This window comes from Lissotriton vulgaris, chromosome 7 (genome assembly GCF_964263255.1).
Source record: "Lissotriton vulgaris chromosome 7, aLisVul1.2, whole genome shotgun sequence".
NCBI lineage: Eukaryota > Metazoa > Chordata > Amphibia > Caudata > Salamandridae > Lissotriton > Lissotriton vulgaris.
Genome location: NC_141695.1, coordinates 659,858,222 through 659,874,684, shown reverse-complemented (window position 1 = coordinate 659,874,684; position 16,463 = coordinate 659,858,222). Strand labels below are relative to the sequence as shown.

The window sequence follows — 16,463 nt, the reverse complement described above, 5'->3', positions numbered from 1 at the left end:
CCACATACATTTTGTCATGCACATCTGCGTAATTCAAATACTGTACCCAAATAGGGAAGTCGGCTTGCTTCACACAGGACCGGACAGCATGAGGGTGGTCCTAGTGATAAAGAATTACGAACAAATGGTGCTGATCGTAAACGACGGGCAGTGGGAAAGGAAGAGAGGCGGTATCTGCTCGACCGCACCGCAAGTGAAGCCACTTACTTGAATTTAAGATCTCACCCTGCAGTGTGCCTACATCGGTTCCGGTCCTCGGCTTGAGCAGCCAGAGCGATCGGAAAGTTTCATAATATGGTGCAGTTACCGGCATTGGGGTGTGCCGTGAGTGACGTGCGTACGCATGCGTGAATGACGTGATGTGTCATACCGTAGCGTAGCGTCGGGTAGAGGAATTGGGGATTTTAGTTTCTTGGCCATACGTAGTTCATACATGCATCGATGCGCCAATTGTTAAAATATATCGCGCACAGAGAAGGAAGTTACAATTCTAATTTAAAGGTACACCATGTTTGGTGATAGGACTTGACTTGTTAATGTACACAGGTGATTACATTAAAAAAGGTTCATATCAAGGTTATATAGAAAGCAATGAGCATGTATTTATTGCTATGCTATGTGAAGGTCATGTAGAAAGCAATGAACATGTACTTATTGCCAGTTATTCATATCTCCTCAGTGGGGCAGGTGTCAACAGCGACATTCAGTCTCATTTGTTGAGTTGACTCCAGGGTATGGCATCGTTGAGACCGTTGATATGTGTTTTCAATCGGTAAACCCAACGTTGTTCTCTCTGTAGGAGTCTCTTTTGTAAAGTGCCAGTGCCTTTTACCTGTTCAATTATTGTCCATTCAAGATCCGTATCTTTGTGCAGTTTTTCAACATAGTGGGCCGTTAATCGGGTGGCTGTAATTGCTCTCCTGATCATGCTCCTATGCTCACTAATGCGTATCTTTATTTTTCGGCTCGTCATCCCTATGTACTTAAGTCCACAGGGGCACTTAATGAGATAAACCACTGATTCCGAGTTACAATTGGTATGGGATCTCTGTTCCCATGCAGTGCGCAGACCGAGATATAAAGTCTTTGTTTGTTTAGTGAGGGCACAGGCCACACATGAGCCGCATGGATAGTGTCCAGTAACCGGTGTGTTGTTCCATAGGGTTATTTGACTGTCCATTTTGGGTTTGTATGAGTCTGTATGGACCAGGACATCTCTCAAACTTTGATTTCTTTTAAATGAGAACATAGGTTTCTCATATGTTAATTTGCTTGATGTTAGAATTGGACATTTTTTATTTATAATCTTTTTGATGTCATTCGATGACGAATTGTATGTGGTGACACAGATAATTTGTTCAGGTTGAGTTTTCTCCTTATTCTCTAGGAGGGCTTCCCGTGGGGTGTTACGTGCTCTCTTTTTTGCCTTTTCAATAATGTTAAACGGGTAGTCTCTCTCTTTCAGTTTCGATGTGAGTATTTCTGACTCTTTTTTGTAGTCTTCGATTTTGGAGCAGTTTCTGCGAATTCTTAAAAACTGTCCAACAGGTAGATTTTCTCTCAGAGACCGTGGATGCGCACTGTTGAATCTCAGTAGACTGTTCTTATCAGTCGGTTTAGTATACAAAGAGCTCTCCAGGGTTCCATTATGTGTTCTTATATTGACATCTAAGAAACGGGATGGTCTCCTTGTTCCTGTTCAAAGTAAAATGTAGATATGGATTTAATCCATTGATCCAGGCTGCAAAGTTGTCAATGCTACTATCATCGCCTCTCCATATGACCAGGATATCGTCGATGTAGCGATACCACTTACATATGTTGTTAGTGTAAGGATTTTGGGACCATATATATTGGTCCTCAAAGTGGCTCATGTAGAGACAGGCTATGCTTGGAGCAAAAGTACTGCCCATCGAAGTTCCATGGACTTGCAAGTATAGTTGGTCTTCGAATCTAAAGAAATTCTCAGTTAGTGCTAATCGCATGAGGGAGGTTACCCACTCGATGGGAGCTGCCCACAGCCATTCCTCCTTCCTTAGGAGTTCTACAATAACCCCAATACTCTCTGTTTGGGGTATACTGGTGTACAGTGCTTCCACATCTAAGCAGACTAAGTAACATTCTTCTGGGTTGTATTCAACAACTTACTAACAGATGTTAACCATCTGAGTAGCTCCTACTTCTTTATCTTTAGACCACAGGTACAGTTTCCGAAACCTCACTTAATTGACCAATTTGTGGTCTACTGGAGTATCTTTTTGTGTTGTACTTTTCTGGGAGGATATACTCCGGTTACCTCTCTTACCCTCAGGGTAGTTGGTTCACCCAACGCCCGTTTGTGTCTCTGCCAGCAGGTTGTTCAACATGCGGCCACGAGAGCTATTTCTCTGGTAGGGCCTAAGACCCATATGACGATTCATCTAAAATCTCTACACTGGCATCAAGTGAAGAATAGGACATATGTTAAGTCTCTTGTGCTGGCCTTTAAGGCCCTACATAATAGTGGGGCTCAGTACATCAGAAGGAGGAATACACCTTATATCCCTGCCAGGACTCTGTGATCATTCACACAACATTTGCTACTGGTGCCTACATTTTTCGGTCTAGGAAGGGGGGCCGATCTTTCCAGGTGGTAGTGGGAAGACTATGTAACGCTCTCCCCCTCGCCCTTAGACAAGAACAGGAGCTTCTCAGTTTCAGGCGCCAACTTAAGACCTGATTGTTTAATCAGCAATTGTAGACCTTAGGACTAGAATGCATACCATCTCTCTTTCAAGGGGGTTCTTTCAGCGCCGGGACACTCCTTGGAGTAGCTGTGCGCTTATTAAATCCCCCATAACATTAACATAACACTTCAGTTGGCTCCACCATAGCGGGCTGTCCTATACGTGATTGGTAGGCCCAGATGTGGGTTCTCTGCTTACTGTGCCCTAGGACACAAGCTATATCTGACTGATTAGGCCACAATAGGCCAAAGCAGGACTTGGGATGCTTTTGTTTGCATTCAGAGGGTGCCTGGCCTGTCACTCCGTCCTGGACCAATTTGAGTAGGATCAAGTCTGACTTGCATGTGGATGGCTCATGATTTAGGTGGCATGTTGGACAAAAGAACGATTACTGGAATGCTGAGCAGAGTCATTTTCAGTCACTGAGATGAAATCAAGCATTCAATCCATCTTTTTTTGTGTACCTCAGCACGACACCCTAAACAGGGCAGACAACCATCGCTGTGAACTGCCAGCTCTGTGGTGGAAGAGCGGTCAACATCAGAGTATTATTATGGTTGAGTCCGTTGAAGCTCCACTGTCACAAACTATGGGTTAGGGTTCCATCACCTCTAAATGGGACAGGAAAATCACAAGTTTGGCAAAACCGGTGATCTGCCATTTCACATTCTTCACAAAGAAGAGAAACCTACATTAACGCACACAGATACAGCGATCCCCATAATATTTTTTTTAATTACCTGCTTTGCACTGGTTATTGTTTTCTATTCTAGAAAGGTTTGAAGGTAACTTTAGAATATGGTATGTAGAAGGACAGAAGATTGTGATAAGTAATATTGACAAGCACTGGCAAAGCCAATAGGTTTATGTGACATATAGATCAGGGATACAAAGTCAACCAATTGAAGGAAAGCATAGAAAAAACAAATGAATGATGGATGTTACACAAAATGTTTCTTCAGCCTCCATTTGTTCAGAAGCTTTTGACAGTGCTCGCCGTCCAGTATTACTGGAACCCTCACAGTCGATTTAAGGTCTAAAATAGTCCCTAATGCATTCAATTGAGGCAGATGGATATACCCAAATGGCTTACAGAACAACAACACCACTAAGATACTCCTCTGGCTGATCCAAGATGTGATTCACGATGTCTCAAGCCAATAGCTGATGGTTTGGGGGCAAAAAAGGGGCCAATGGTTAAATGAGATTAACCCAGAGCCTCTAAAAGTAAGTAGAATACACACTGAGAATAAAAACGGTGTGCATCAATTATACTCTGTACACTTGCCTGTGTGTGCACCTTTTAATTACAAAATTATCAGCGTGGAGCAGCTTGAAAAAACGAATTAATGAATAGTCACACACATAATTTAAAAAACTGAATTATCTAAAGCATCACTATGTAGCGAAAAAAGCATTACTTTGTAGCTTGAGTTGAAGTTGCCATTTCAGAAGTGAACTATCTTTAGAACTCAACCGCAGGTCAAGAAACCTTGATGAGGATGCTGTGACAGCGCAGGGACTCCGTTTGCCTAAAATATAAAAATGAAAAAGTAAAACAATGTGCAGAGTTTTAAATTAATTGCCGAATTTACCCTAATAATCCACGTCCACGCCCAAAAAAAACATGAAAACACAGTCGAATAGCCTCTAACCTCTTAACTTTAGCATAGGTGACCTCGGATTGCTTTATTCGTAAATCCCTTTGGGCCAGTTAAAGGAATATTCCACGTAATCTCAATCTACATTTGAGTAAGCGAGCAAACGTAGAGTGAATGAGGTGTCCAAGATTATAGAGCAAGATAGCAGAAACGCATCACGAATGCCAAATAGAATCAGCTAAACACAGATGGTATACACCTACGCCAGGAATTCCCAAACTTTGGTAGGCAATAAACATTGTTTGAGTGTGTGTAACATATGATGAGCAACATCCGAACAACAACAAAACCTTCTGACAAAGATGTGGTAAAACTGAATGGGATTTAATACATAGACCTACCACACTATACCGTCTACATAAATATAGATATGTATTGAACAATATTTTGGAAACCTAATGGCAAAATGTATTTTAAAATAAGTAGAGGCCAGTAATACCGATTGAAATCTGACCTACAGAGCCTGGTAATGGCTTGGCCTAAAGGGTATTCCTAAGGAGCTGTTTGAAAAATAATGGCAATTTGTAATTTTAATGCACATATTGTCAGCATGAAGTGGGCGATTTCAGACCTGGGCAATAGCTCCAAAGGAATTTTGGGGAACCATAGTGCTACAAGGTGTTTTTGTCAGCTTAAAACATAAGTAACTTGGAAAATAAATTAAATACCATTTCATAAAGGGGGTGGTGGCCTGCCCCAATGCTTTGCTTAGTAACTCTAGCTATATTTTATACTTTGTAAGTCTAATTTTGTTATTAATATTGCTAAAATGTTTTAGGACCTAAATACTGTTATACAAGGAACGTCTGGGGTGATCACCACTATATTTTGGGGCAAATTAGGGGCAGTTGGTGTGCTTTTAGAACAAGCTTGTTAAACATTGGTAGGATTTAAACCTAAATCACTACTGGTATTTACAAAACGTGAATTTAGCTGGTTAGAAAAGTGCATTTGATTTCCACAATGACATTAAATCTCACATCTTAAGTTAATTACATTTCATATGTATTGCTAATTTTAGGCACAGGAAGAATAAATGATCGGACCAATATCAAACGATTTTCAGTTAAACATTGTAGCTGGGATTTGAATCCATGTCTCAATGTTCTGAAATCAGCAGCTTAGTCTGTTAACCACTACTCTACGAAGCCAGTGTTTTTCGGACACTACATATGAGTTACAAAGAATATAACCAATAAAATAGGTTTTCACACTGCGAGTAGATCGATGAAATAAAACATTAAGAAAAGGTCTCAAAGGAAAACAAAAGCATGTTATTCCTGATAGGAGTTAGTGCATCTTAAAAGTTAAAACATAGATAAACCCACCATTGCACAAACAGGCCAAGTACTTTCAAATTGTTAGTAGCCACCGGTAATAACTCAATTTTGGTACATCTTTCAAGGCGTTGGTTTTCATAATGCATGCATTAACATACTCTACCTTGCAAGCTTCCATAAGGCTACTAGCAAGAACTCTTGTCAAACTTCTTATTGCCCAGGTAGTGGATTGTATGGCACCATACCTTCATGTGAAACACTATCACTTTCTAGGGGACCCTAAAAGAACATGTGGTAGGTTTGCAGTACTCCTCACCTAGAGGTCTATGTCGTGTCACTTTCTAGAATATTATAATTCCCTTTAAGTTTAGTTATCCTTCAAACACTCCACATGCATACACATACATAAGGAGAAAATGGCGGGATATTGAAGTACTTATGAATTCAATTTAATAAAGCATTCAATAAAATATACATCAAGTTACACATTAAAAACATAAATCTAAAACTGTGATGTTTTGATAATTGGACAAGACACTAAAAAGACAATTCTATTTGTCGATAAAACGTTAATTTGTGAGAATGCTTAAAAACAACAGCAAAAATACAAATTCTTTGTCTGAATGTGGTTCTAAGCAACAAAGCGTCAACGCGTTTCAGTGGGTTAAAGCATATGGAACCATGTTCTTCAGGACAATAAACATTTGTCCTATTTAGAACAAGCATTTACAATGCAATATTTCTCGCATTATTAAAGTTTGAGCTATTGGCAATGCTAAATAATGCAACACCAATAGGTCAGAGACAGACACACAGACACACAGACAGAGACACAAATAGAGTGAGAAACACAGACACACAGACACACACAGTGAGAGACACACAGTGAGATACACACGCAGAGAGACACAGAGACACACAGACAGAGACACACGGGCAGAGGCACACAGACAGACACAAAGTGAGACACACAGACACACAGAGACACACAGACAGAGACACACAGGCAGAGACACACAGACAGACAGACAGAGGTACACAGAGACACAGACAGACACAGAGATACAGTGACACATACAGAGAAACAGACAGAGACACCCAGCTAGAGACACACAGAGACACAGACAGAGACACACAGACAGACACACAGAGGTACACAGAGACACAGACAGACACAGAGATACAGTGACACATACAGTGACACATACAGAGAAACAGACAGAGACACCTAGCTAGAGACACACAGAGACACAGACAGAGACACACAGACACACAGACAGAGACACACAGACAGAGACACACAGACAGAGACACACAGACAGAGACACACAGACAGAGACACACAGACAGAGACACACAGACAGAGACACAGACAGAGACACACAGGCAGAGACACACAGGCAGAGACACACAGGCAGAGACACACAGACAGACAGAGGTACACAGAGACACAGACAGACACAGAGATACAGTGACACATACAGAGAAACAGACAGAGACACCCAGCTAGAGACACACAGAGACACAGACAGAGACACACAGACAGACACACAGAGGTACACAGAGACACAGACAGACACAGAGATACAGTGACACATACAGTGACACATACAGAGAAACAGACAGAGACACCTAGCTAGAGACACACAGAGACACAGACAGAGACACACAGACACACAGACAGAGACACACAGACAGAGACACACAGACAGAGACACACAGACAGAGACACACAGACAGACACACAGACAGAGACACACAGACAGAGACACACAGACAGAGACAGACAGAGAGAGACACGTAGACAGAGAGAGACACACAGACAGAGACACACAGACACAGAGACAAGCAGACAGACAGACACACAGACACACAGACACACAGACACAGATAGACAGACGTGTGTATGCTGGGTGTGGTGGCTCAGTGGACTAATGCTCCACTGCAAGGGCTTGTGTTCAACCTCTTGATCACAAGTTTTTTTGTGTCTAGCCCCGCTCCCCTTGGCCCCGCCCCCACCGTTGACACCTTTGGCCACAAACCACCCTGTAAATGTGCCCTTGCCCCCGAGAGAAAGTTTGTGAGTAACCATGCACCTAACGGGATGTTGACAGAGACACACAGACAGAGATACACAGACACACATACAGAGACACATAAACAGACACACACAGACAGAGACATAAAGACACAGAGACAGACTCACAGAGACAGACACACACAGACACACAGACAGAGACACACAGGCAGAGACACACAGACAGAGGTACACAGAGACATAGACAGACACAGAGATACAGTGACACATACAGAGAAACAGACAGAGACACCCAGCTAGAGACACACAGAGACACAGACAGAGACACACCGACAGAGACACACAGACAGAGACACACAGACAGAGACACACAGACAGAGACACACAGACAGAGACACACAGACACAGAGACAAGCAGACAGACAGACACACAGACACAGATAGACAGACGTGTGTATGCTGGGTGTGGTGGCTCAGTGGACTAATGCTCCACTGCAAGGGCTTGTGTTCAACCTCTTGATCACAAGTTTTTTTGTGTCTAGCCCTGCTCCCCTTGGCCCCGCCCCCACCGTTGCCACCCTTGGCCACAAACCACCCTGTAAATGTGCCCTCCCACCGAGAGAAAGTTTGTGAGTAACCATGCACCTAACGGGATGTTGACAGAGACACACAGACAGAGACACACAGACACACAGGCAGAGACACATAGACAGACACACACAGACAGAGACATAAAGACACAGAGACAGACTCACAGAGACAGAGACAGACACACACAGACACACAGACAGACAGACAGACACAGAGACAGACAGACAGAGACACACAGGCAGAGACACAGACAGACACACAGACAGAAACACAGAGTGAGAGACAGAGACAGACACCAAGGGCACAGTTACACACCTTTTAAAGAGTGAATCCAGGGAACTTGCAAAAATAGAGGTTGAGTCCCAGATGCGCTCCTCGCCATCCCATGTACTGCATAATTCACCGCACAAATGAGTCAACGCCAAGGGCCACCCCGTAAGATCTTACACATGATCCTACTAAATTCTGTTTACTTAATTTTTTCAAAACTAGTTAGGTAATATACCCCATATTTAGTTAATATTAAAAAGTGTCGTCTGTCGGCACGGCATGTTTGCCTGAACTGAGTGGACACGCTGTGAAATGTTGAGAGCGGGTGCTGTGGGATGGTGATGATGCTTGGAAGGATATGGTCTGTGTCCTGGTGCTACCCTGCCAGGACCACTGTGGGAGGGAGGATGGAGATCCGACAACATCCAAGGGATCTCTGGCTCTGACTAGGGCCTAATTTGAATAAGCAACTACTACTGCCAGAGTGGCTGCTGGCCTGACTGTATGTAGACTCTGCCCTCCAACAGAAACAGACTTATCTATGTATCGCGGGAGGCTGTATACAGTTTTTGAAGAAGCAAACTGCACATGCTTTTCGTTAGCAAACAGAACACAGCTGATCTAAGGGCCACGATATTTCTAAAAGAAAAAAAAATCACGAAAGAATAACCTTGTATATCCGGTCTTTGGCAGATAGGTGATTAACAAAATCCAATTGAGGATTTGTGGTGAGAGTTAATAAATTCTTTTTATGAGCATGGAGAATACAGATGTTCTTTTTAAAATTTAAACTAGATAAAAGCTCTCGATGCAAGGCAAGCTGATAGCTATGATTCCAGGGTGCAATGAGCTTTTACACATTGACCAGTAAATGTCCTTTCAAACAAAAGCAATACAAAAAAACAAGTGGACAGCAGAGAGCTGGATCGTAGGAAGACCCTCCAAGTTACAAATGCAACCAAGCCTGTCGGAGAGAAAGATGAATTTGAAAAGCAGAGGACTGCCGCCATTGAAGAAGTACAGGCAAACACACACAGATGCTTTCACATACACACGCAAACATACACAGGCATGCACACACACACAGATGCCCACACACGCCCAGGCATGCACACACAGTTCCAGGTACACACGCACACACACTCAGATGCGTACACATATACAGGCACACACACATAGGGACGCACACATCCCCAGACTCGGATGCTTTCACATACCCAGACAAAAACACGCATACACACACACAAAAATGCTTTCAAATACACAGGCAAACACACGCAGATGCACAGACACGCCCAGGCACTCACACAACCCCTTAGTGCACAATTTGCACCACAGCTGGGATTGAAAAACTTATTTTGCAGCACATCGGGATGTACACGGCCCTTGGGATACAGAAACAGTGTCTATCAAAAAAAAAAGGGAAATTGTGCATGTAATAAAAGAATCGATGAGCTACAGTGCACACAAACAGTTTTGCTTGGGAGGGAGGGGTGAGGGGGGGTGAAGCAGACCATGACAAGAAATATGTGAAAAAGGCCGCTTTATTGGAACAGGTGCGCATCACATATTAAATCAACCCTGGCAAAAAGCCTTCCAAAACGAAACCACCCTAAATACATCACATCCCTAAAACCGCCCCCTCCCCTAAAAGTTCATGACCCCACCAATACAATACAACATTTCAAACATTACAAAAACATTACATCATCATATCAACCATTATAACCTACAAAAATACAAGCCCTCTGTTAACCAACTCCCATGCCTGCCCCTTCACATCTGTCAATCCCCCAAAACATGTAATCCGAACTAAAAATGACCAACATATCCTTTCCCTGTCGATAACACAACTTACCCATTAAATCAACAAACCTCTGCCAAAACTGCCCAAATCAACTAGACCCCGCACAGCACCTGCTCCAAGCGACATATATTCTGTCGCTTGACCAGCCAAGGCTCTGCCCAGCCTCCTACAGAAAGTTCTACTTGCCCTGACAACCCTGCAAGCGAAATTAAGATGACCCAGCAACACCTGAATATCCTTCACCTTAACCTTTTGTTTTGGCAGTGTGCTCTCCAGTAATTCTAGCATTTTCAACTTTTTGTCATCCGGCAAGCGAGCCCGCATTGCCACTGAATCGATTTCAATGCCCAAAAAGGATAATACTGTAGCAGGTCCCATTGTTTTTTCCGGGGCCAAGGGCACACCCATATCCTCCATGAGCTCATGGAAAGTGTCCAGAGCTGCCTGGCACTCCGCGGAGCCAGGGGAACCAACATAGAAAAAATCATCTAAATAGTGGTAGTAGTAGAAAAGCTTTATTCGATTTTAGCAAAATTTTAAAATCATAAAAGCAGCAACACAAGAAATAATCAATACATATTGTGAATAGAAAAACAAAGCTTGTCACATATATATCGTTACATTTAGGGATTAACTATAGGTACAGTAAATTTAAAAACACATTAAACTTTTCCTTTTTCTGAATACACTTTTTAGAAAACCGGCCATAGTGGCCACACACAATTCATCATGTAACAACTGAAGATACAGTAAGGCTGGGCGGCACTGGTACCATGTTCTGCTATTTTTCAGAAAAGGTTTAATCCATCGGGCTCTCTCTTTACAGTAAAATCCACAAAAGCAAATCACATGAAGGGTTGATTGTTCGGCCACCCCATCACATGGGCACTTACAGAGCATTTTGGTCCAATCATTAGTTTTTAGAAATGAAACAAGGCGAAAGAAGATATCGAATCTAAACCTTGTAAGTAAAAACCTATCAAATCCATTGGTGCACCAATTCAAGTAGGGTTGCATGTTACCAGATACTAGCGACATTTGGTGCCGCACAACCGAGCCCTTATTGAGCTCAACCCCGAGCCGCAGGGATTCCAGATGGTACCAGCAATTATTCTTTAGATCTTTCCTCGTGATCTTACATAGCCCCTCTGGTGCGGTAAAGAACTCAGGTTTCCCCATATCTTGGCAAAACTTTTGAATATAGGATAGCCATGCTTTTTTGTTTGATTTATCCAGGGCCATAACATCGCGGATAATCTCTCTGTTCAGCTCCAAGTCAACTGCAGTCCAAACCCTGTGCCAAAGTAACAGTGGTTGCATCGCTATCAAATCACTAAAATGACGAACACCCAGCTCAGCGTGACAATTATACACAGATAAACTAAAAGGTACAGCTAAAATAAACCTTAGAAAAGCATTTTCTACTGTTTGTATTTCCCTGGTGTCTTGGATGCCCCAAACACCAGCACCATATACGGCCGTACTAACACATTTGGCTATATATATTTTAAGTAAAATTTCAGGGAGTCTTTTGTCCATCTTTCGGGAAAAAGCCATAAGTGCTGCAGTCGCTTTTTTAAAGGACAAGGTCCTACTCCTAATGGCCGGACCAAATGCCCCCCACCTTCAAGAACTACTCCTAAGTATGAAAAGGATTTAATTGCCTGCACTTTCTCCCTGCCTGCAAACAACTTACAGGTTTTGGATTTACCCCTGGCGCACGTCATCACGAAAGTTTTTTTCACATTCAGTTTCAGGCCCCTAGAGTCTATGAAATTAGTGTAGGCATCTAGGGCTGTCTGCAGACCTCTCTCTGTCCTGGCCATGATGACGGCATCATCCGCATATAATAGGGACACCACTTGTTTAAAATTAATTCTGGGTGAGTCAATGACTTTAGACACCAAAACATCATCTAAGTCATTGGTGTATAAGTTAAAAAGAAGGGGCGTGAGAACGCACCCTTGCCTCACTCGACGCTTCACGTGGAAGGGCTTGGTGCACTCTCCTCCAGTTCCAAATCTCACCCTGGCCCTTGCCCCAGCATAAAGTTGCCTTAAAAAAGAAATTATGGCCTCCTCCACTTTAAGTTCTTCCAACACCTTCCACAAACGATCGTGCTTAATGCAATCGAAAGCAGCACTCAGGTCAACGAATGCTGCATAAAGTTTGCCAGCCTTAGCCTGAACATATTTCCCTTGTAGAAGTGAAAAGTTCAGGACCTGTTCAACGGTGCCCATCCCCTCACGGAAGCCATACTGAACCGGAGACAACACTCCTGCTTCTTCTACCCAAGATAGTAACCGGTTCAGGACAACCCTCCCGTAATCTTCATAAAAGAGTCAAGAAGACAGATAGGGCGATAACAAGAGGGACTCTCCCTATCTCCCTTCTTGAAAATGGGAATAATAATAGAATCAGACCAGGTCTGAGTGTTTAAAAAAATCGATGGGAACCCCATCTAAACCTGGGGCTTTGCCTCCCCTACTCTGCTCAATAGCAGCGGACATTTCACCAATTGAGATACCCAAATTAACTTGGCGAAAGGTCCGGAATGCCTCCTTGTCCATATCCTCTATATCAGCCAACTTTAAAATCCCATCCGGATTATAGACTTCTGAGAAAAAGTCAATCCAGGAGTTTTCGCTGATAGCAACCTCTACCCTTGCATTATTGACTTCATAAAAAAATTATGCATTAACTGCACGCCAGAATAGGGCACTGTCCTTGGATTGTGCAGCAATAGCCAAATTATTCCAAGCCTCGGATTTGATGTTATTCTTACAGTTATTCCGAGATAGGCGATAAACTTTCCTACAAGTTGCCACCTCTACCGGGTCCCTTACCTTATTGTGTAACGCGGCTATGAGGCAAGAATGCGCCCTAGAACAGGCAGCATCAAACCAAGAATTAGTAGTCGACCTAGAAGTATGACCTCTCCCCGGACAAGACAAACTATCTCGAATGGTCCGGGTAATTACCTCAAAGGCTGACAAAGTATCCTCATGAGAGGTCTCTTCGTCAAGACAACTTTCGATTGAGGCAAGGGATCCCCTGACTATCTTAGCATGCATTACCTACGGGTCATTCTGACTCCATTTGATAGCGTAGCCGTTTTGTCTGGGCATGTCACACATTTTTAACCAAGACAGTCTTTCAATCAGAGAACTGTGCGTAACCTGTGGTAAAATAATAGCAAAAGAGAGGGGAAGATGATCACTAAATCCTACAGAATGAGTGGCATAATCCGCAAACCAAGTGGCGTGACTTTCAGAAGCAACAATAAAATCAATTACGGTGCCTAGCCCTCTCCCCACAAAAGTTGCACTAAACTCTACACGAGGGGAGCACATCCTGTTAACAAAGTCTAAATTACAAGAAGCCAACATATCATTCAAAGTTTCACCCCCGTCCAGATGGAAAAAATGTGGGGACGTGACTTCCGCACCCGCCCCTATGATTCCACAACCCCCCCGAACTTGACCGCACAGATTGTGGTTAAAATACCCCCACAAACAATAATGCAATCCCTCCCTTCCGGGGTTGTAATCCCGTGAATTTCATTAATCATGGAAGAAACCATATCTGAGACAAAACGTTTATGCAAATTATTGTAAATGTTAATCAGAATAATGTCAACCTTGGAGACCATCCGAACTAATAGGATCTGATAGCAAATTCCCATCTTAACTATCTTGATATCCTCAACACCCATCAGATTAGAAATATAAATACAAAGTCCTCCCATATGCCTCCCGCGTTTAGAGTGTAAAGCTGCAGCATGAAAGGTTCTGTACCCATTTAAGTGAACAGGCTCAACGGACCAGGTTTCTTGGAGACACAAAAAGCCATAGGGACTTACAAACTCCAGCCAAGAAGGGTCTAAAACCCTATCCTTAATCCCTGAAATGTTCCAATATAAAAACTCAATCTTCCCATGGGTCCTATGTTTAACAGCTGGTACATTATTACTAAATCCATCAGGAAGATCACAGATCTGCCTTGCACTACTAGGCTCAGGGACTTCGAGATGATAGAGCCTAAACTACGGATAGTAACTGGGCATCTAAATAGTGTGTTACCAAGGTGTGACCTGTGTGGTGCGTGAAGTGCCATTGTAAAAAGGTGCTGAAGCATTCAAATAGAGAACATTACATGGAGCAACCCATCGGTAATCCTTTGTCCACATACCCTTTACCTTCAAAATGGATACCCAGAAGATCCCAATCATATGGATGGACTGGAAGCAACCGAAATGCAGACTTAATGTCACATTTTGCCATCTCTGCGGTTGCGCCTGCGGTCACCACTAGTGACATGGCCACGTCAACCGAGGAATATGAAACCGAGGCAGCTTCCTCATTAATGAAATCATTCACTGAAGACCCCTCAGGCCATGACAAATGTTGAATTAACCTGTATTGCCCTTGCTCTTTCTGGGGCACCACTCTAATAGCTGATATTATCAAGTTCTCTATAGGCCAATCATGAAAAGGGGCCTGCCATCCTTCCCTCAAGCACTTCTTTACTCAGTTTTTCACGCACCACCCTGCTATGCTCCACCGCTGACTTTAAGTTATCTGCCCATCTTCTCTGCCTTGGTCCTTGATAACCCAAATGAAATCCATACTGAAAACCTTCAAGAAGCTTTTGTTTCACTCCCAAATCCTCATACTCCTGCAATGCCTGCTCAAGCTTTGCAAGCCTAACTGGCGCAGGAGCCCTTTGGCCCAGCGCCCTGCGCCCCTCTACCACCTCGACCCCCTTGAAATTGCTGTGAGGTGCCAGATGTACCTGCACCTGACTGATTCCCTTGCGGACTACCCTGCGGTTTAGGACCCCAACATCTAACAAGGGGATGCCGCTTACCACAGCTCGAGCAGTCGTGTCTGTACTTACAGTACTCCCTAGTGCATGACCCTTTATTGAAGTCCCAGCATGCCCCCATTCCAGTCTGGGTAGCCGCTCCGCTTCCCACCCCACCCCACCCCACCCCTGAAAGGGCGTTAAATTAACGGCAAACCACTAGCTGTAAAAATGGTCTTGTCGCCCGCAGCTGCTCCCATGGTATGCTGCCATAAATCTGAATCTAACTCCCCCCATTTTGCTTCCGTGTCCCTTGCCATCCGAGCCCTAAACTCCTCATCGTATTGAGCCCATACATAACCCCCACCAGTAATCTGTGCTTTCCGAATCACAATCATATATTGAAAGATAGACACGCTGCGCTCTGGGAATTACTCACAATACACGCTTGCATATATTAGGAATGCTGCCGTCCAATTTTCAATAGTCAACGGCACCTTAGGGCGTTTAGCCAATTCATACTCCTCCTCTTTAGAACCTTCCTTAGACCTTTTCAATATCTCCACATACTCACCCTTCCATATACACTCCTTGGTTGCCAACATTAAATGAGCACCCAACGGCTTAGTTACCCCCATGTAAGGCAGCTTTTAAATTTTCCATTCTTTACTATCAAGTGGCTCTTTAACCCCCTTTGCTTTATCCGTATTAGTACCGCTCTCCACCTTATTGTCCAAGGCCACATTTCCATCCTCAGTGCCCACTCCCGTGTCCTTGACATATTTACCCTTGAGCAGTCTACCCTCCAACTCCCCCCCGACCCCCTCCTCCCCAGTTCCCACAGATACCATTTTTGGTTAGGCCTGTGTATGAGCTTTCTCACCTGGCTCTAAAGAGGCTTGTCTAGCCAACTCCGACCGCCGTGCCGATAATTCCACTCTTTCCCTTGTCCGAGGAGCCCTCACCAAGGGGCCGTGCTCTCGTCTGTTCCTTGGCTGCTGTGCCACTCCTGAAACCTGTAAAACACTATGAGAAGCGTGAGAGGGCCCTCCCCTTCCATATCCTGCAATTCCCCTTTCTCTGGGCTGTCTTCATTATAATCAAGCAAACTCGGCTCCACCACCTGAAGCCCCTCATTATCAAATGCAACCTCACGGGTCCTACCAAAACCCGCATCAACAATACTGTTCTTCATTTACACTTGGCGTTCCTTTGGCGGGGGAGCCGACTGTACCCGCCAGTTCTCCCCCAAGCGTTGACTCTGAAGCTCCATAGCCGAGGGTA

General features: G+C 43.8%; 1 protein-coding gene across 4 annotated transcripts in view; it reads right to left on the bottom strand.

The window, feature by feature from the left end:
* STXBP4 (syntaxin binding protein 4) overlaps nucleotides 1–16,463 on the bottom strand; it is a 553,950-nt gene that overhangs the window by 503,482 nt on the left and 34,005 nt on the right. For 2 of the 4 annotated variants that reach the window (XM_086930861.1, XM_086930864.1), the window contains exons 2-3: nucleotides 16,063–16,205; nucleotides 4,148–4,258 (exon numbers count right to left, since the gene is read on the bottom strand). In XM_086930861.1, the coding sequence (XP_086786987.1) occupies nucleotides 4,148–4,173 (26 nt within the window). In that variant the 5' untranslated portion in view covers nucleotides 4,174–4,258; nucleotides 16,063–16,205. The remainder of the gene's footprint in view (nucleotides 1–4,147; nucleotides 4,259–16,062; nucleotides 16,206–16,463) is intronic. The other 2 variants (XM_086930863.1, XM_086930862.1) reach the window with 1 other exon arrangement.